The following is a 19,850-nucleotide window of genomic DNA, read 5'->3' on the forward strand; positions in this document are numbered from 1 at the left end:
TTTTAAAATTTGTTTTATCTGACCATTTTATTCAGGCTTAAGCTTAAACCTTCAATTTTTCAGGCAGCTCACGTTTCTTTTCACCTTTTTTACTAGACTTTCAAACCTTGTGGAAACACCCAAGATTGTTCGAAAGCTGTCGTGGGTGGAGAACTTGTGGCCGGAGGAATGTGTCTTTGAGAGGCCCAATGTGCAGAAGTACTGCCTCATGAGTGTGCGGGATAGCTATACAGATTTTCACATTGACTTTGGTGGGACCTCAGTTTGGTACCATGTGCTTAAGGTAGGGATGAATATGGCATCTGGAGGCAGCCAGACATATTTACCTTTCATGTTCTATCTGCATAACACTTTGACATGATTATCTCTTATTGTGTTAATTCTGAAGACGGAATTCCTGGGTATAAGGCCATTCTAGGTACTGGTAAGGGGACAAGAAGTTTTTTTCCCCTGAGATACAGAATTTGTTTCTTTACTTCAGGTTTTGGCAAAGAGATAAATGTGATTGATGTGGCACATGTGGGTGTGCCTCTACAATTTTGATGCTTAAACAAAAAAGTTGTTGAAGGTAGGCATGGTGGTTTCTCCCTATAATTTCAACACTTGCAAGGTTGTAGCAGGAGGCTTGCCATGGATGAGAGGTCAGCCTGAGCTTCATGGTAAGTTTCAGATCAGCTTGAGCTAAAGAATGAGACAAAACCCAAATTAAAAAAAAAAAACCCAACAAAAAAACCACCACCACCAACAACAACAACAAAAAAACATGGGGGGAGAGGCATACAGCAAGCCTGGGCTTCATCCCTAGCACTAAAACTGTTGTTTTGAGGTCTAGGAACATAGCTTAGTGGTGTAGTGCTTGCTTAATGGGTGCACAGTCCTGGCTTCTATCTCTAGTACTGCAGAAGTAGACTTTTTTGAGTAGCAATAAATTACCTAAGGTATTTGCTACCTTCTTAAATGAAGGAATTCTGTTTCTCTCAATATGTATGAAAGTATCTATATTTATTGTAGAAATTTCTTAATAACATGAGCTTTCCCTCCTTCCAACTTTAATATATGTTTCATATAATTCATTTACTTTCTCCGAAGTAACTAAAGTGGCTGTATTTTTTTCTGATACATTTGGGAGTAGTTCCAAACATAGTGTCTCCTTATCTCTAATAATTCATTATATAGTTCTTAACAAAGGTATTTTCTTAAGGAATTATAGGACAGTTATCAAAATAGGGAAATTGATATACTGCTACTAGCAACTGTCTATGAAGGCTGTCAGTGTTTTCAATTGTATAGTACACATACCTAGTTTTGTCACACATCATGTTTTTTGTGTTTAAATTTTTGATGCATTAGCTAAACTACAGAGTTATCCTTATGCTAGGGTGTGGTTATTTTTCACCAATTTGTCTATCAGATGATTATCCAAGCAAAACACAATTAGCAAATAAATATTCTTCTAACAGATAATCAGTCATCTAATGAAATATAATCTAGAAGTCCTTGGGCAGTTGAACTTTTAAGTTTATTAACTTTGATTGCAGGTATGAGAAGGAGCACTATATAACTGGCATTTAAAAGCAGATTCAATTTTCTTTTCATCAGTAATATGGCCTTAAATTCTAGGGCTAATAGTATTGATCTTACTTATAGAGGACATTTTTCATTTGGTATTACATTGAAAATAAGAGCAATTCCTATATATTTCTCCTAACTTAAATGGATTTAAATGCCCCTTTCAAATTATTTTGGAAAATTTGAAGAAAATTTGAGCACTTTATCTAAAAATGTTACTTGATGGGTTTGGGAAACAGCTCTGGCATACTGATGTAGTTGTAGGTGGAGGCTGGGAGAGATTTGACCATTTGGAACACCCTTCCTCAAGAAGGACTTTTCTTGAAACCTTTAGTATGGTATCTTTTTATTTCAGGGTGAGAAGATCTTCTACCTGATCCGCCCAACAAATGCTAATCTGACTCTCTTTGAGTGCTGGAGCAGCTCCTCTAATCAGAATGAGATGTTCTTTGGTGACCAGGTGGAAAAATGCTACAAGTGTTCTGTGAAGCAAGGACAAACACTGTTTATTCCTACAGGTCATTCCTGGGTCCCTCTAGAGGGGAGGATGGGAAAAGCAGGAAGAAGGGAGATAGTGGTACTATACCAAACCCTTCCCGTAATTTATTAATCTCATTACTTGACATCTCTTTTTCTCATTAGATGAGAGGTTAAGAACTAGACCTCAAGAAAATTTGTATGTTGGCCAGTAGGTAGCGTGGTTTTGTGTAGAGACTGCAGATGACTGAACAAGTAGGAGGAGACTGATGGACCATTGTATACTGGGTTAGTGTCAACTAGGTAATACTGATAGAGAACAGGACTCAGCCCTATGACTCTAGGGATACTAACTCAGAGGCTGAGGTTCTAGCCTGTAACATTGAATGACCAGGATGGAAACATTCTTTGTTAATACTTCATGGCTGGGTTTTACTTATAGAATTCTTAGGTCTCATGTGGAGTCTGAATTTGTGTGTATTTTGCTAGGCAACCATTCTTCAAAGCACTGAGCTATATCCTGAGCTGAGTAGATTTTGTAAAAAATAACCCTGTTGTCCCAATTTGAGGAGAGTTGATAACTAGAAGCTAATTGAATCTGTTTCTTGATTATTTAATCATAATTAACATTAAATTTTCTTGAAATATATAGGGTAATACTCTTATTGAATGTGAGCATAATAATACATGCTTGGAATCTCAGATACTTGGAAAACTGAGGCAGAAGGATTATGTTTTCAAGGCTAGCCTGGGCAACTTAGTCTTCTGTTTTACTTCTGTCGGTTTATCAGTTTTATTTGATGTTTTTTTCTCTTTTATGTTTTCAATTTTGATTTTTGCTTTTATTTTTATTTTTCCTTCTGTTTGTTCTGTTTATTTTATATTTTTTCCTAGTTTTTCCTGGTCTTGAGAAAGATTTAGATTATTAATTTCAGACTCTTTCTTTTGTAATGTGAACATTTAGTGGTGTAAATTCCCAGCACCAGTTTAGCTGTTAGACACATTTTTGTTATCATTTTTATTGTGTTAAGTGTGCCTCTGTAGAATATTAGAATTTATGTCATAAAATGTACAAGTTTAACAGTTGTTTTTAGTATACTTATAAAACTGTATGACTTTATGCCAGGGATCATCGCTTTAAAAAGAAACACTTCCCCCATTAAGAGTTACTTTTTTTTCGGCTCTTCTCCCAGCCTGGGACAACAATTTTTTTAAACTTCCCTTGTATGTAGATTTTTCTCTTGTGTATTCTACATAAATAATAGTCTGGGGATAGGCTCTCATATAGTCTAGGCTGGCCTTGAACTCAGCTGGATAGCTGAAGTTAGCCTTCAACTATTGAACTTCCTGCCTCTACCTTCTGAGTGGTGGGAATACAAGTGTGTGTGCCACCTTACTTTTCTTATTTTTTCTTTATACAGATGTATGTAATCCTGGAATCTGCTATGTATTCCAACCTTGCATCAAACATGCATGCAATATTTTGTCAGCTTCTTGAGTATGTGATTACAAACATGGCATCTCACTTTTTTTAATGGAAAAATAATTTCTCTACCCCCTGCAATTAATCATTGTTGCTGTGTAGCTAAGGATAATCTTGAACTTCTCCTCCTGCCTCTATCTTCTAAGTACTGTGGTTATAGGCTTGCACTACCATGCCTAGATTTTTATTTTTATGTAGTGCTAGAGATCAAACATAAAGCTTTGCCTCCTCCTAAGCAAGTCAGAGAGCTCAGTCTTGTAACTGTCTTATACAAGTAATCACAGCTACTATGAGTTCAAGAATATAAAATAAAACAGCCATGTCATGCCTTGAAATACTGTTCCACACTCTTCTCCACTTCCTCTAGCCACATTGTTTGCTTTTATTCACCAACTGATAGATATTTAAGTTTTTTCTTTTTCTTTTCTTTCTTTTTTGATACTGGGGATAGAATGCAAGGCCTTTTAAATGTTGTCTAAGTTCTCTACCACTGAGCTAGTTTGATAGCCCCTATTTATTATTTTATTCAAAAAAATCTTTTTGAGGTTGGCACTGAGCCCACTGTATTGTGTAGTCAGGCCTCAGCTTCCTGAGTAGCCAAGGTTATAGTTATGTGCCAGTCAATCTAGCTTGGAATCATTTTTGGCTATTATGAATAATGCTACTACTAGTATTTATATAAAACTCATTTTGCCAACATAATGAGTTGGACTATTCTTAATTAAAATCTGGAATCTAGTTGAGTGGTAGAGGCATATGCCCTTAATCCTAGTACTTGGGAGCCGTAGGCAGGAGGTTCAAGGATAGCCTGGTCTAAAGAGCTAGTTCCAGGATAACCAGGGCTACACAAAGAAATCATATCTCAAGAAAGAAAAACAAAAAACCCAGAAACATATATCTGGAATCCAGAAGTATCTTTTTTAAAAAAAATGTGTGTAAAAAGTCTGAATCCCCTTCCCCAGAATCATGTTTGTTGAATTTATTTTCTATGCTCACTATTTGTAATAGTCCTGTGTGTATGCACTTGTGTGTTGGCGTATATGCATATCAGAGTCCAGAAATTGACATCCAATGTCTTCTGTAGTTATTCTTTATTGTTTAAATGTATTTACGATTTTAGTTTTTTTTTATGAATCTTTTACTTGCATGTAAGGATGTGCATCAAGTGCTTTCCTTATTTCCCCTGGAAGACTGAAGATGGCAGTTGAATCCCCTGGAACTGGAGTTAAAGAAAGTTGTGAGCTGCCATGTGGGTTCTGGAAATTGATGCCTGGTACTCTGGAAGAGCAGCCAATGCTCTTAGTCTCCAAGCCATTTCTAGCCTATCACCGTGGTTTTATTGAGACATAACTTCTCACTAAACTAGACTAGTTGTAACAACCCTGAGGAGTCCTCCTTTCTCCAAGCTCTGCAATGCCCAAGTTACAGACATGTGCTTCTATGATTAGATTTTAACATGGGTGCTTGGCATCAGAATTTAGGTCCTCATGCTTGCATGTCAGGTATTTTACTGACTGAGCCATCGTCTCCTTAGCTCTGAAACCTTTTGAGAGCCAAAGCAACTCTGTAAATAGAAAATTTCACATCATTTGACTAATGTGATGAGATCTCATCACATATGTTCAAAGACATAAATGTAAAAGTAACTTTTATTTACCCGATGTAATTGTCATCTTGAAGACTTACTTCCTCTGACTGATTCCTAGAAGCTTCTAGCCTCAATACAATGTTATCTAAGCCTAGAATTTTTTTCCTAGAATATTTTTAGCCTCTGAGATTTACTGCTGAATAAGATCTGTCTCCCCTTCCTAGCTCTTTCTGAATTCTGGCTGGCTGGTTCAACTCAGCTGTTTTGGCTCAGAACTCCTCTTCAGGGTGACTGATTCAATCTGGCTTCTCTTGGCCTTTCCTGAATGGCTCTTCTTGGCCTCTTACTAACTGGCAATCTGTTCTGATCTGGCTCCTTCTCATTCTTCGGCTCGTTCTATCTTTACCTGTGTCTAGGTAGTTCTCTGTCTTCAACCTATCTCTGTACAACTGCCCTGGTAAACTATCTCCTTCCTCTCTGCACTGTCCCTTAAGTAGCTCCCCTTTCCTCACCCTACTTATGGGAGTTGGGCTTATTCTAGCCTGTCAAATCCTTCTCTGATTCATCACTTTGTCTGCCATTCAATTACACATCAGTTTAAGCTGCTTTCTTCTACAAACTAACTTTACCTTCATTGTTTGGGACTAAAGTTGTGTCCTAAGGGTGTGTCTATATTTCAGCCAGTGGGATTAAAGTTGTGTCAAGGCTGAGCCACACCACAACTAGAAACAGGTTTTTCTAATAAATAACACAATTTCAGGCTATAATACAATCTTGGGATTCACAGTGTGATCAAATACCCTGCAAAACACAAGTGCATTAAAATATGTAAATTTTACTTCAGGCTGTTTGTATAAAGTACATTCAAGTCATAAATAAGTATCTCATTCCCAGAATAAGTGTTTTTATCCTCAAGATATATGTATATTTGTAAGTATTACAAAATTTTAAATGTCTCAAGTTTGAAACATTTCTGATTTCAAGTATTTTAGGCAAGGGATATTCAGCTTATTTTCTCCGTTTTATTGTGTATCTGTTTGGTAGAGGATTGCCTCTATCATGTGGTAACTCTGTAGATTGCTTTTTTGAGGAATTGCTAAGCTGTCATCAAAGTAGATAATGTACACGATTTTACATTCTAAGTATAATGGTTCCAATTTGTTCATATCTTCTCCAATACTTGTCATTTCTGATCATAGCAATCCTAGTGTGAGTAAAATACAACACCAAGGTTCTAGTTTGTGTTTCCCTAATGACTATTATTATTGACCGTCTTGCAAAAATACTTCCTGTAATTTATAGTTCTTTATTTTTTGTGAAATTCTTTACTTATTCTTTAAATAGTAATAACAGTATAACTGTTTATAAATAAATAGTTTTAATTAAATACTATTTAATTATTAAATCAGCCAGTGGCTATCACACAGTGACCATCACACAACTGTTACACGAGTTATATTTTTTGTACCTTTATCAGATATATTGTTCAAAAATATTTTTTCTCATTCTTGAGTTTGTCTTTTGACATTATTCTTTTCTTTCTTTCCTTATTGAATTTTTAATTCTTTTTTCTTGTTTAAGACAGGGTTTCTCTATGTAGTCCCAGCTGTCCTGAAACTCACTTTGTAGACCAGGCTAGCTTTGAACTTACAGAGATCTGCTTGCCTTAGCCTTCTGAGTGCTGGGATTAAAGGAATGTGCCATCACCACCTGGCTTGATAATATCTTTTAATATATTAAAAATTGATTCATTGACAATTTCACACATACACACATATGTGTACTTCATTCATGTCCCCCATTATTTTTTCTGATCTCTCTTTCCCTGCTTCTTAATCTCTTGTTGCTAACAAGTAATCCTCCTACTTTAACATCTTTGTGTGCTTCACTGCATTTAATAAGTAGGGTTGCATACATTAGTATGGATGGGGGTTATTTTACCAGTGATGGTGAGTTCCTCTTTCACAGGAGCTATTAAATTAACTGCCTATAGTTCTCAGAAAGAGTTGAGTCTTTTCACATTCTCTAATAGTGTCTCATAAAAAAATGAATGTTATTAATTCTGTCCAGTTTATCTATTTTTTGGTTGTGAGCCTTTAACGGCTGAGCCATCTCTCCAGCCCCAAAGAAGGCATTGTATATGAGTACACTGTCACTGTCTTCAGACACACCAGAAGAGGGCATCAGATCTCATTACAGATGGTTGTGAGCCACCATGTGGTTTCTGGGAATTGAACTCAGGACTTCTGGAAGAGCAGACAGTGCTCTTAACCTCTGAGCCATCTCCCCAGCCCTGCCTTAAATTTTTGATTGATATGATTTTATCTATAGGTATTGGGAATTCAAGGAAATATTTATAAATATTTTATAGTTTTTTCTGACACATCGTCTTACTCAGACTGTGCTGTCTTATCATGTAGTCCAGCTAGCCTTAAACCTGTCATCTTCCTGCCTTAGCTTCTGAGTGCTGGGATTATACGTATGTGTCACTGATTTCAGTTTAGTTTTGGTTATCATATTTAGATTTTTTATTAAAATTGAGTTAGTTTTTATGTACAGGTTGAAGGAAGAGCCCAGTTTTATTCTTTGGCATTTTATTCTTTGGCATGTTGACATCTTCTTTTTCCAGAGTATCCTGAAAACTTCTTTCCTCAATGAATTTTCTTGATATTTCTCGTCCATCACCATCACTGGTTGATTCACAGTTCAAGTTGTAGTTTAGTGATGGAGTACCTGCTGAGTATGTCCAAGGCCCTAGGCTTGTTCCTCAGTATTGCAAAACCAAAAATCAAATGAAAAAACAAACCAGGAAAAGTCAGCTGAGCATATATAGGTTTATTTTTGCATCTTATGTCTTCCATTGATTTATATGTCTCTCCTTATGATTATGCACACTTTTTTTATTTTATTTTTTTTATTAACTTGAGTATTTCTATTTACATTTCGAATGTTATTCCCTTTCCCGGTTTCCGGGCAAACATCCCCCTAATCCCTCCCCCTCTCCTTCTTTATGGGTGTTCCCCTCCCCACCCTCCCCCCATTGCCGCCCTCCCCCCAACAATCACGTTCACTGGAGGTTCAGTCTTAGCAGGACCAAGGGCTTCCCCTTCCACTGGTGATCTTACTAGGATATTCATTGCTACCTATGAGGTCAGAGTCCAGGGTCAGTCCATATATAGTCTTTAGGTAGTGGCTTAGTCCCTGGAAGCTCTGGTTGCTTGGCATTGTTGTACATATGGGGTCTCGAGCCCCTTCAAGCTCTTCCAGTTCTTTCTCTGATTCCTTCAATGGGGGTCCCGTTCTCAATTCAGTGGTTTGCTGCTGGCATTCGCCTCTGTATTTGCTGTATTCTGGCTGTGTCTCTTTGATTACTATGCATTTATAATAAATTTTGAAGTTGAGATTTGTCAGTCTTCTAACTTTATCCTTTTCAAGGTTGGTTTATTGTGATCCCATGAATTTTTTATGTGATTTTTTTTTTTTAGGTTTAGAATTTACTTTGTTCTTTTTTTTTAGTGGTTCTAGTTATTTGCTCTAGTTTTGTTTTGATTTTAGTGGTTGCTACTTTGTGTGTGTGTGTGTGTGTGTGTGTGTGTGTGTGTGTGTGATCACAGAGTATTGGTGATAGTGTTTTATCAATTTGAAAGGCTTTAGTTTTACCTAGAGGTATAAAAAACAGTTTGGAGTACTAGACAATATGAGAAATAATGGAGGGACATGAATCTTCTGGATAGATGGATGGAGAAGGGAGATGAATATGGAAAGGATCTAAGAAAACATAACATTGGAAAATTAAAGGCAAGGATAATGATTGTGTTTTAATGGTGTGCATTTTTGAAAGAGTAGTTCTAGCAAAAGAGTGATGTTCTTTTAGAGAAGGTAAAACAACAAAAAGGTAATTCAAGTGGAGAGAGATGCATTAACTTCATAAGTTGATTCCGTTCATGTTACTAGAATGATAGAGTAGGAGATGCTGGCTATTGCCACAGCAAAAAAATATATTTTGAATCATTGGTAAGCTATTTCTAAGGAGTGAAGGTTAAACTAACCTGGTAGTGAAGTGTCCAAAGTAAAAAAGGTCTTTGGCTAACTGTGATTTTTGCCTTCTTTTTACTACAGGGTGGATACATGCTGTGCTAACACCAGTGGACTGCTTAGCCTTTGGAGGGAACTTTTTACATAGCCTTAACATTGAAATGCAACTCAAGTGAGTTCTGACATTGTCCGTTCCTATGTGCTACCGTCCTTGTGTAAGTCCCTTGAGTAAGGAATGCATTAAAGTATGATGAAGACAACAAGAAAGGAAAGTATCTTGGGCTTTGGGTTTTTTTTTTAAAGACAGGGTTTCTCTCTGTAGACCTGGCTGACGTAGAACTTACCCTGTAGATGAGGCTGGCCTCAAGCTCAGAGATCTGCCTGCCTCTGCATCCCAAGTTCTGGGATTAAAGGTGTTTCCCACCACTGCTGCTGTACAGTATCTTGGTTTTTAATGTCAGTTTGACAAGGTTAATTCTCTTTCTTCACTTGGTTGTTAATGTACCTTTGGTAAGGTATATAATCTTTGATCTCAAAGTTTCTTTGTATATAGGGTTTTACAGGGTCACTGTGAGGATTAAATACAGTAGATACATAGCATTGAGAATAGCACTTGGTGCATAATAGGTGCTCAGTAAATAGGATCCTTTTTATACTCATTATGTTTCCTTCCAGGGCCTATGAAATTGAGAAGCGGCTGAGCACAGCAGACCTTTTCAAGTTTCCCAACTTCGAGACCATCTGTTGGTATGTGGGAAAACATATTCTGGACATCTTCCGAGGTATGGTTTTCCTTGCCAGCTATCATTTTTGCTATGAGAAAGGAGCAAGTAGAGGGAGTGTGGAAATTGGGGGAGAGGAGGAATGGGAGGTGAAAACTTGCTATCATTGCTGCCTTGCAGTGTATATTAAAACATCATTAATATCTTAAATATAAAACATTACAATAACCAAGATATAGAAATAGGGTAGAGGTCCATGAACAGATGGTAGATAAATAAAATATGCTACTTAGACACAGTGGAACTTTATTCAGCTCTAATGGAAAGTGACATTTTTTTATATTTTGCAGAAAATATACTGGGGATCATTATATTAAACAAAATCGCCAGAATCAGACAAATTTTTTCTCACATATAGAATCTAGATTACAATTTATAGTGCGTGCATGTGTGTGGGGGGCAGAGAGACAGACAGAGAGACAGAGACATCAAATTAGAAGGGGACTATGGGAGAAGAGAAAGAGACATATCCAACCAGTGGGCCAAAAGATGCATACAGCTGTGTGTGTGGCCAAGGACAACAGAAAATGGGGTCCAGCATGAAATTGTAAACTGACTTAAAATGTTTTGAAGCATTTTTGCAATTTGTTTTGATAACTCAATTGCATGGTTATTTAGTGTGAACTTTGAAGATAAAACATTGAGTTACAAAGTCAGAAGATTGCACACACTTGGTGAGGGACGGGCAGAACAAAAGGGTGATGCAGTATGTATAAAATGGAAGTAGAAAGTGAGACTCTGGAGTAAGAAAAGGGAAAGAGAGAGGAGGGCAGTGAGTTGCGTAAGCTAGAATAAAGTATACTGATATAGTTGTTCAAACTGTAATTTTTTATACTAACAAAAAATATGATCATAACTATTATACCATTATACTTTACTCACTTTCTCCTTCATAATTTCTGGAAACTACTAATCTGCTTTCCATCCCCATAATTTTGTCATTTGAAGAATAGTATACAAACGAAATCATATCACATGATTCATGGGTATCCCAGATATGCCTCCTTCAGTGATAAGGCCCATCTTGACATCCTGGCATCATTGTGGTCCTAGGTATCTGCCCTGGTGGAAACCAGCTTGCTGGTTTTCATCTTTCTTAGTCTTGTCTGAAATAAAGTGAGTCCCTTGCTTCTTGTCTGAAATAAAGTAAGTCTCTTGCTTGGACCCGAGAATTGATTCTTCAAGTGACTAGGCCAGAAGGAGTCAGTATCGCAGTTACAAAGGACTTCATGGCCCAGTGAGTACAGTTTCCTACCCAATACTCTGCCACTTTGACAGACTGTCATGTAAGTGTTAAAACATGCAATAACTAATGACTCATTTACCTTTTCTGACCAGTTTAGTACAGTAGAAAATTCTTGATAAAGCCTAAAATTAGATATTAATAACCTCTTCATGAAGGAAGGCAAAACAGACAATTTTGAGACCTAAAAGGCTGAAGAATTCAATAGAAGGAACACAGACTTTATATTCAAATGGACACGTCTTTGTGTTTTGGCACCTACAACATGTATATCCTTGATCAAGACCCTCTCAAGACCTTTAGTTTCCTGAACTATAAAGTGAAGTTTGCTTACAGTGTAGATATCAAAGTTAAATGAAAGCTGCCTAGTACGTCGTAAGTTTTTAGTAAGTGAACACTATTAATGTAACAGATCTGAGGGAGTGCCCAGAACCCTCAGCATTTTCTTTGCTTGTCTGACAAAAGTAACAAGTCCTTCATCCTTTGAATTGATATTCTTCTTCTTTGTGCCTGCTTTAGGCTTACGAGAGAACAGGAGACATCCTGCCTCCTACCTGGTCCATGGTGGTAAAGCTCTGAACTTGGCCTTTAGAGCCTGGACAAGGAAAGAAGTAAATACACTTATTTCTTTACCTACTTAGTAGTTCTTCCTTCCATAAAGATTATGGATAGATGTTTGGGGAGTCATAAAATCAAAGAGGCAAATAGCCTCCTGGATTAGAGTGGAAAACTAGGCTAGGAACCTTTATTTCAGATTTTAAGAAATAATACATATGCTTATTCTTTAGACTTAGAAATATATAGATGACTGTAAAGAAAATTTTCACCTGTAAATTTAACTGAGAGGAATTAGCATTGACATTTGGATATATTTCCTTTTGGTCCTTTATGTGTACATTATATTTTTCCTTTTTGTTTATGCATATGGGTGTTTTGCCAGAATGTAAGGGCAAGACATTCATGCAGTATCTAGAGAGATCAGAAGAGGGTGTCAGATTCCCTGAAACTGGAGTTGCAGACAGTTACGAGTTATCGTGTGGGTGTTAGGAATTAAACCTCTCTCCTTGAAGAACAGCTAGCACTCTTAACTGCTGAGGCATCTCCAGCCCCTTGTGTGTATTTTTTGAGAGCACTGCAGGTAAATTGGAGACCTGCATATATATGCTTTACATCTTGTATCTCTGGGCTCCTGCATGCACATTTAGAAACATAATTGGTATTGCAGTATTTGTTTAATTTTGTATCTCACTAGATTTGCTTAATTTTCTTGTATTAAGTTCCCCTTACATACCTAGTTGCTACATACATGCTATTCTTTTTCAGGAATCACCTAATAATTTGTTTATAGTAGCTTTTTAGTTGTTTCTTTATTTGAAGGGCTGTAGGTAGAGCAAATCATACAGTAATTATCCATAAGCATATGTCTTTGTTCCTTATCTCTTGTTTATTCCTTCAGGATAGATTCCTGAAAGATCAATTACTGGATCAAAGTATATGGAAAAAAATGTAAGGTTCTTAATGCCTGCTGCCAAAATTACTTTTTAAAATTTCCAATATTCATCTATCCAACTGAGTGTAAAACAACCATGAAAGATAATTATTATCTTTCTTAAGCTCTCTGTGTACTGATTTGGAAAGATCTCCAGAATTTGTCAAATGAAGGTACAGAATATTCTATAGAAGCAACCATATATGTAAAAGGGGAAGAAACAAGAATTGTGTTTATATATGTTCATATTCACCTGAAGACATAATCTGCAAGGATATAGAAGCTAATGAAAAATAGTTACCAGTGGAAGAAAGTAGAATGATAGGGATGCCTTTTAATATATCTTTTTAATTATTTAATTTTGAGCCATGTAAATATATTTATTTCCAAATGTTCATTTAAGAAATTCAACCTTAAGAAATGGAAAAATAACAATGAATTCCCTTTATTTTGGTTGAATACTCTGGGTCATGGGGATGGCCCTAAGGTGTGGTTAATATAACCGGGACTACATTGGGGAAAAGTGATTTCTTCTTTGTTGTCAGCAGGTATCAATTGCAGATAACTTATAATAGCTAGAGGTAGGAGTCCATGTTGATTCCCCCACCCCTGGGGTGTGTGTGTGTTTCTCTTTCTTAGTTTTGTTTGTTTTAAAGAGAAAAATAGAACAAGTTGGGTAGGTAGGATTTGGGAAGAATGATGGTGGAGGGGGGTGTGCGTGATCAAAATATAGTATATGAAATTTTTTTTCAGAGACTTAAAAATAGAATAAATAAGACAGTCTCAGGTTTCAGATTCTCTACAGTCTTTCTTCCATCCTTATAATCACCTAAAGGGATAGTTTCAGACCTTGTAGATGGTTTAACCTGTACATCAATCTCTTCATTTTGTGTTGCCAACATTCTCCTAATATTTTACAACTTCATTTTTCGGGATTTCCTTTGTTCCCTGATCTCACAGACACCTGGCCTTTAGCCTGTAGTTCTGGTTTTCAATCTTCTCCATCCTGGCTATCTTTAGTGTTATTTCTGATCCTTACTGTGAATTATACTTCAGACTGACTCTTCCAGGAACACCAAAAGAAAGTGTGTAGTTTTTAAGCACTCATACCCTGAGTCAATATGGAACCAGAATACCAGGAATAGCTCCAAACAGCATGGCCAAATGGAGCTAGAGGAGAGCAGGACATCTATAAAGGAACACAGGCTTGTGGAAGAAGTCTTCTTTGAAGTACAGATGAATTGCATGGGAAGCATTTGCTTCCTTCCCTGCAGTGGCCCTCCTAGACTAGAAGGGCAGAACCATTAAAGTTATCAAACTTTATTTGGATAAGTGGGTGGGGGGAGGAATGGAAAGATTGATAAGAATCAAGGACCTTCCTCATTCATTCATTCATTCATTCATTCATTCATTCAAATAGATGTTCTTAAAGCATTCTACATATTTGGCCAGTCCATTTTATCTGTTTTTCTTTTGTAGTTCATGCTATTAGTGTCTCAACAAATAGTTGATTAGCAAAATTTCAAAAAATTTTTCTCCTTGTTATATAGGACTTATATTTTTAAGTTCTATATTTAGGTCTATAATCCTCTTTGTGTATTTCAAAAAATGTATTAAAGTTTTTGGTTTTGTTTTACCTATGGACAATCTAATTGGTTCCCTATCAGTTATTAAAAAACTATCCTTCCTTTATTGCTTGTCCCAGGTATATTTGCAAGAATTCAGTTGTCTCACGCTTCTTATTTGACAGGCTCTGCCAGACCATGAGGATGAGATCCCAGAGACAGTGCGGACTGTACAGCTCATTAAAGATCTGGCTAGGGAGATCCGCCTGGTCGAAGTAAGAAACATGGAAGGAGGGAAGGCATTTGGGAAGGGCTGGAGACTCAAATGGCAGGTCAGGACTTTGTAGTTGGCATAACACCTAGGGAAGGAATGGGAAAAGTCTATCAAGGGCCATATTCATTCATTTAGTCATTCATTCAAATAATTATGTGCTCTGAGGACATGCTACACACTGGGCTAGGTTCTTGGGATACATGAATGATATAGTGCCTGCCATATAGTGCCTGCCCATATACTCACAGACATAGTTAACCTCTATGAAAGGGTTTCCTTATCTCTAAAAAGAGATTAATGATAATCTACTCAAAGTTGTTAAGAACCTTAGGTAATGTAAATTGAAAATTGAGTATAGTTCTTGGCATGCAGTTGGCACTTAATAAATTCTAATGATAGATTATAGTAATAGTTGTAGTTCTTACTTTTAATACTTGGACTTAATCTCTGAATTCTACAAAATAGCAAACTCAGGTTGAAGATGATTACAAAGGCATGTTTCAACAGGTGGCATACACCATGAGGCAGGAGGTGTAGTAGTAAGAAACTCAAGAGAAGCCTGGGTTCTGGTTCCTGCTCTTTACCTTGAAAGCCTTTCAGAGTCCCAGTTTCCTGATCTATAAAATGAGGAATAACTTTACCAACCTTTCAAATCTTTGGTAGAATTGAGAGGTAATATAGAGCCCCTCGCACAGTGCCTGGCAGAGTAAGTACTCAATAAATGTGAGTCATTGTTATTAATAGACTTTTTAGCAAAGAGAAAACTCAGTGTGGGCTGGTGAAATAGCAAAGGTGCCAGAGAAAAATTGGACTTGATGTTTAAGCTGTCTTAGGAGCTGTACAAATCTATTTAGTGCCTGAGAGATATCTGCGTGTTTGTCTTTCCCTCCCTTCCCTATTCCTCTGTGTCTGTATTTCCCTCCCTATTTCTCCTCTCCCTTCTTTCTTTTCTTTCTTTCTTTCATTGTATATGTATGTGTGTATGCACATATACGTATCCTTGCTACAGGGTGGTTTGCTTCTAAAATTTGGACTTCTGGCCTCACTGCTTACAGCATGTTTCACTATCTACACTGTAGTCTACAGTGTTTACATCCTACCCCATTTTCCTCCATTTCACCCACTAATACCTTTTAGGAGTCAAATGACTATTTGATTTCAAGTTCTTAAATAACCCAGTTTTATACAAACAGAACTTTGGGCTGGAGAGAAGAAAACTCATGAGATAGAACATGACTTGTTCATTGACTTTCAAACATTTTAAAGCAATGGAATACTTTATTTTCAAATAACATTTTATATGAAAAAGTTTATATAACAAATCAAAGTATAGCTGCTTTGAATTGGATGAAGGACAGAGACCTAAAGCTCCCCTTGTTCCTCTCATCTGCCTTCCACATACCATCCATCTCCAAGATTTCTCCCATGAAGCTCAAAGAAACCACAGAACATCTTTTTTTCTTGACTTTTGATTTTACAGCTGACCAAACAAGTTCTAGAGCGTGTTCCACTAGAAAACTTTCCCTAGGTCAGAGAGATAGCTGGTAGCAAAATTAAGACTAGAAACTTTCTTCAAAAGTTCTACAGTCCAGAGTTTCAACCACACAGATAAGTACTTGATTATTTTTTATTTTGTGTTAGCTAATCTTGGAGACTTTTCCCTCCAGTTTTGACAGTAATGATTTTCTTTGCTCGTCTTCTCTTTACTTGTCAACCACTGGGTAAAGAAATGCCACCCAATAAATGTATGATGGCTCACTGTACAGAAACCAGGGGTGTGCATATGTGGAACACGTATATACGCCACTTCTATGGCAATACCATTAATGCTGGGAACAGACCTCTGCTCTTAGCATAGAGAGACTTGAGTAAGCTCTAACCCCCTCGTGTACTAATACTCTTGTAGGACATCTTCCAACAGAACGTTGGGAAGACGAGCAATATCTTTGGGCTGCAGAGGATCTTCCCAGCTGGTTCCATCCCCTTAACCAGGCCAGCCCATTCCACTTCAGTATCCATGTCCAAGCTGTCACTGCCCTCCAAAAATGGTTCAAAGAAGAAAGGCCTGAAGCCCAAGGATATCTTCAAGAAGGCAGAACGAAAGGGCAAGCAGAGTTCAGCCTTGGGGCCTGCTGGCCAGTTGAGCTATAATCTCATGGACCCATACAGTCATCAGGCACTGAAGACAGGCCCTTCCCAGAAAGCAAAGGTGGGTGCTGACCCATGGGTTCAGCCCAACCCTTTTGGGTCCCTTGGAAGAGCAGTATTAAAAAAAAAAAAAAACAGGCTATCCTGTTCCATCTCTTAGGGCCCCTGGTGTTTGGCTACCAGTTCCACTCATTTAATAGACATTTATTGAGACATTTTCTGTGTTGGGCACTGTGATAGGTGCTGTGAATGGAACTCAAGAGGCTGAGAGGCTAGAAAGGAAGATAGGCATAAAAACAAATGAGTGATATGAAGTGCAGATGCCAACCCATGATCAAGGGTATATGTGGGGTTTTGAGGCACAGAAAGTGGTTGATGCTATCTAGATAGGGCTCAGGAGCTCTTTGCCAGGTACATGACACTTGAATTGAATCTTGATATACTGAGGTGGGAATGAGATTTGAGAATGTTTTCTGTCAGGTTAGAATCTTGAACAAACAAGTCCTTGTCTCCTCTCTCAGGCTTCACCTTGTCTGAGTATTGTGTTGGCCTATCTGGGTATCTAATAATGGTGCCCTCTTCCCTATTTAGGGAACATGTTTCATGAGCTATGATTTCCCTGAGCCAGGCATATATTCTCAACCTCCTACTCCTATAATTGTTGGAGGTGGGGGTTGGGTACAGGCATATCATAAGGCCTATGTCAGAGGGTTGACAGTTTAGTAGTAAAACCAAAAGAAACTGGCCATTTTGATTTACCCGAGAGCCTCAGACTGGTGACAACTGAGCCTCCTCCTTCTACAGCTCAACATTGGTGGTGCCTGCTTGAATGACTCAGATGATGACTCAGCAGACATGGACGTTGATGGCAGTGAGAACCCCCTGGCCCTGTTGATGGCTAATGGCAGGTAAGATGGGTAAAAGAAGCACAGAGGTAACTAAGATTACCAGTGACAAAATGATCTGGGGGTTGAAACATAGGTGAGAGAAGGGCAGTATTTAGACTAATATCCAAATGTTAATAGATATTTACTTTGTTTAGAAGTTATGGTGGATAGGGGAGAGGTCTGGAGTCTAACTAGTAATTTTGAAAATGATGTTGTATAGGTTCAAGAATTTTAGCAAGTTATTATGATAGAACTACTAGTAGAAATAATGTTAGTAAATGTACAGGTAAAGACCACAGTGTTTTGAGTTGACAGATGGCTCAGCTATTAAAAGCACTTACTGCTTTCACAGAGAACCCCAGTTTTCAGTGCTCACATACAGTGGTTCAAAGTCAGCCATAACTCTAGTTCCAGGGAATCAGATACCCTCTTCATGGGCACTAGGCTCACGTGTGATGCACATACATACATTCAGACCAAATATTCAATTATTTTATATTGTATATAAAATAAAAATAAACCTTTAACAAAAGAAAATAGGGAATTTTAGTTAAGTTTTATTCACTATTATGTATAGAGGAGTGGGGATCATGGGCAATACCAGAGTGCCACAGAATGGGTGTGATGGTTAGAGGACAACTTTTGGGAATTCATTCTTTCTTTCTGATATGGGTTCCAAGAGGCAAACTCACTTAAGCTTTGCATGCCTAGTGCTTTTATGTCATCTGCTAGTAAAAAATATGCATTTAAAGTATGGTTTTATAATTAAATGCATAGGAATTTCAGTTTACAGATTGTATATTGTATACACTATTGTACGAATGTGTAAGGAGAAATGTTCAGTGCATACTGCGTCATTGTAATGATATGTGCTTGGAATTAGTTTAAATGTTTGCCAACACAGGTTAAGTAAATTATAGCATATCTTTTTTTTTCTTTTTTCTTTTTTTTGGAGCTGGGGACCGAACCCAGGGCCTTGCGCTTGCTAGGCAAGCACTCTACCACTGAGCTAAATCCCCAACCCCTATTATAGCATATCTTTAGAAAGGAGTCCAAGTATTAGAGAATCTAAAAGAACAGAGCAGTTTAGTATCTATTAGCACAGAAAGATGTCATTTTTATCCTATTGACATGGGTGTCTCACTATGTCACTCAGGTTGGTCTTAAATTTCTGACCTCAAGTAATGCTCCAGGCTCTCAAATAGTTGCCACTATAGACATTCCGTGTTTCAAGGTATATTTAAAAGGTTTTTTAAATTCATGCCAGGGATTCAATTTAAGGGTTTGTATATACTAGGCAGTCATTTTGCTATTGAACTACATCCCCAGTCATCCCTCACACTTTTTTTTGAGATAAGGTCTACCTATGTACCTCAGGGTGACATTGAATTCACTTATGTAGGCTATATTCATCTTGAAATCATGATCCTCCTGCCTTTGTACCCTGATTGCTGGGATTGTAGGCATGTTCTACTACTATTTCTGGGTTGATATATTTATAAACGTGTGTGTGTGTGTGTGTGTGTGTGTGTGTGTGTGTGTGTGTGTGTGTGCATGTTTTAATAGCATAATTAATTTTTTTTACTTGTTTGGTTGTTCAAGACAGTGTTTCTTTTTGTAGCTTTGTCTGTCCTGGAACTTGCCCTGTATACCAGGCTGGCCTCAAACTGAAATCTCCCTGCCTCTGCCTTCCAAGTGCTGGGATTAAAGGCATGTGACACTACACCTGGCCTTAAGATTTACTTTTATTTTGTTTATGTTTTTACCTAAATGTATATATGTGTACCAGGTTCATGCAGTGCCCTATGAGACCAGAAGAGGGAGTTCTATTCCCTAGAACTTGCATTACAGACAGATGTGAGCCTCTACCAGGGTGCTAGGAATTGAATCTGGGACTTCTGGAAGAGCAACCAATTAATGCTCTTAACCATTGAGCCATCTCTAGCCCTAAGACATGTTTTTTAGTGAAACAAATCAGATTATAAATTAACATGCAATTGCATCTTTACTTTTAAAAAGGCATATATTGTGTGTAGGGGGGGTGTATGGGAAATAATATGTGTTTTTTATTTATGTTTTAAATTTTTAGAATATGCTTAAATTTCAGTTTATATGGTTTAAAATTCAAAAGGTTCAGTCTATGGTGATGGCTCAGTGGTTAAAGGCACTTATCACCAAGCCCGACAAGACCCTGTTCATCTCTCTGAAAGAAGAAAGCCAACTCCCTTGAGTCAGGCTCTGATTTCCATGTGTGTACTGTGACATGTATATATTCTGTCCATGAAAGAAATAAATGTAAAAAAAAAAAAA

At 37.4% G+C, this 19,850-nt stretch overlaps 1 protein-coding gene across 13 annotated transcripts in view; it reads left to right on the forward strand.

Moving 5' to 3' along the window:
* The window catches only part of Phf8 (PHD finger protein 8), a 99,348-nt gene that overhangs the window by 26,378 nt on the left and 53,120 nt on the right, over nt 1–19,850 (forward strand). For 7 of the 13 annotated variants that reach the window (XM_006256792.4, XM_063280066.1, XM_039099808.2 and 4 more), the window contains 8 exons: nt 97–283; nt 1,925–2,087; nt 9,237–9,324; nt 9,828–9,934; nt 11,697–11,788; nt 14,417–14,506; nt 16,412–16,714; nt 17,458–17,561. In XM_006256792.4, coding sequence (XP_006256854.1) covers nt 97–283; nt 1,925–2,087; nt 9,237–9,324; nt 9,828–9,934; nt 11,697–11,788; nt 14,417–14,506; nt 16,412–16,714; nt 17,458–17,561 — 1,134 coding nt within the window. Of the gene's footprint in view, nt 1–96; nt 284–1,924; nt 2,088–9,236; nt 9,325–9,827; nt 9,935–11,696; nt 11,789–12,635; nt 12,684–14,416; nt 14,507–16,411; nt 16,715–17,457; nt 17,562–19,850 lie in introns of those variants that run through there. The other 6 variants (XM_063280065.1, XM_063280067.1, XM_039099810.2 and 3 more) reach the window with 3 other exon arrangements.

Source organism: Rattus norvegicus, chromosome X, assembly GCF_036323735.1.
Source record: "Rattus norvegicus strain BN/NHsdMcwi chromosome X, GRCr8, whole genome shotgun sequence".
Taxonomy (NCBI): Eukaryota; Metazoa; Chordata; class Mammalia; order Rodentia; family Muridae; genus Rattus; species Rattus norvegicus.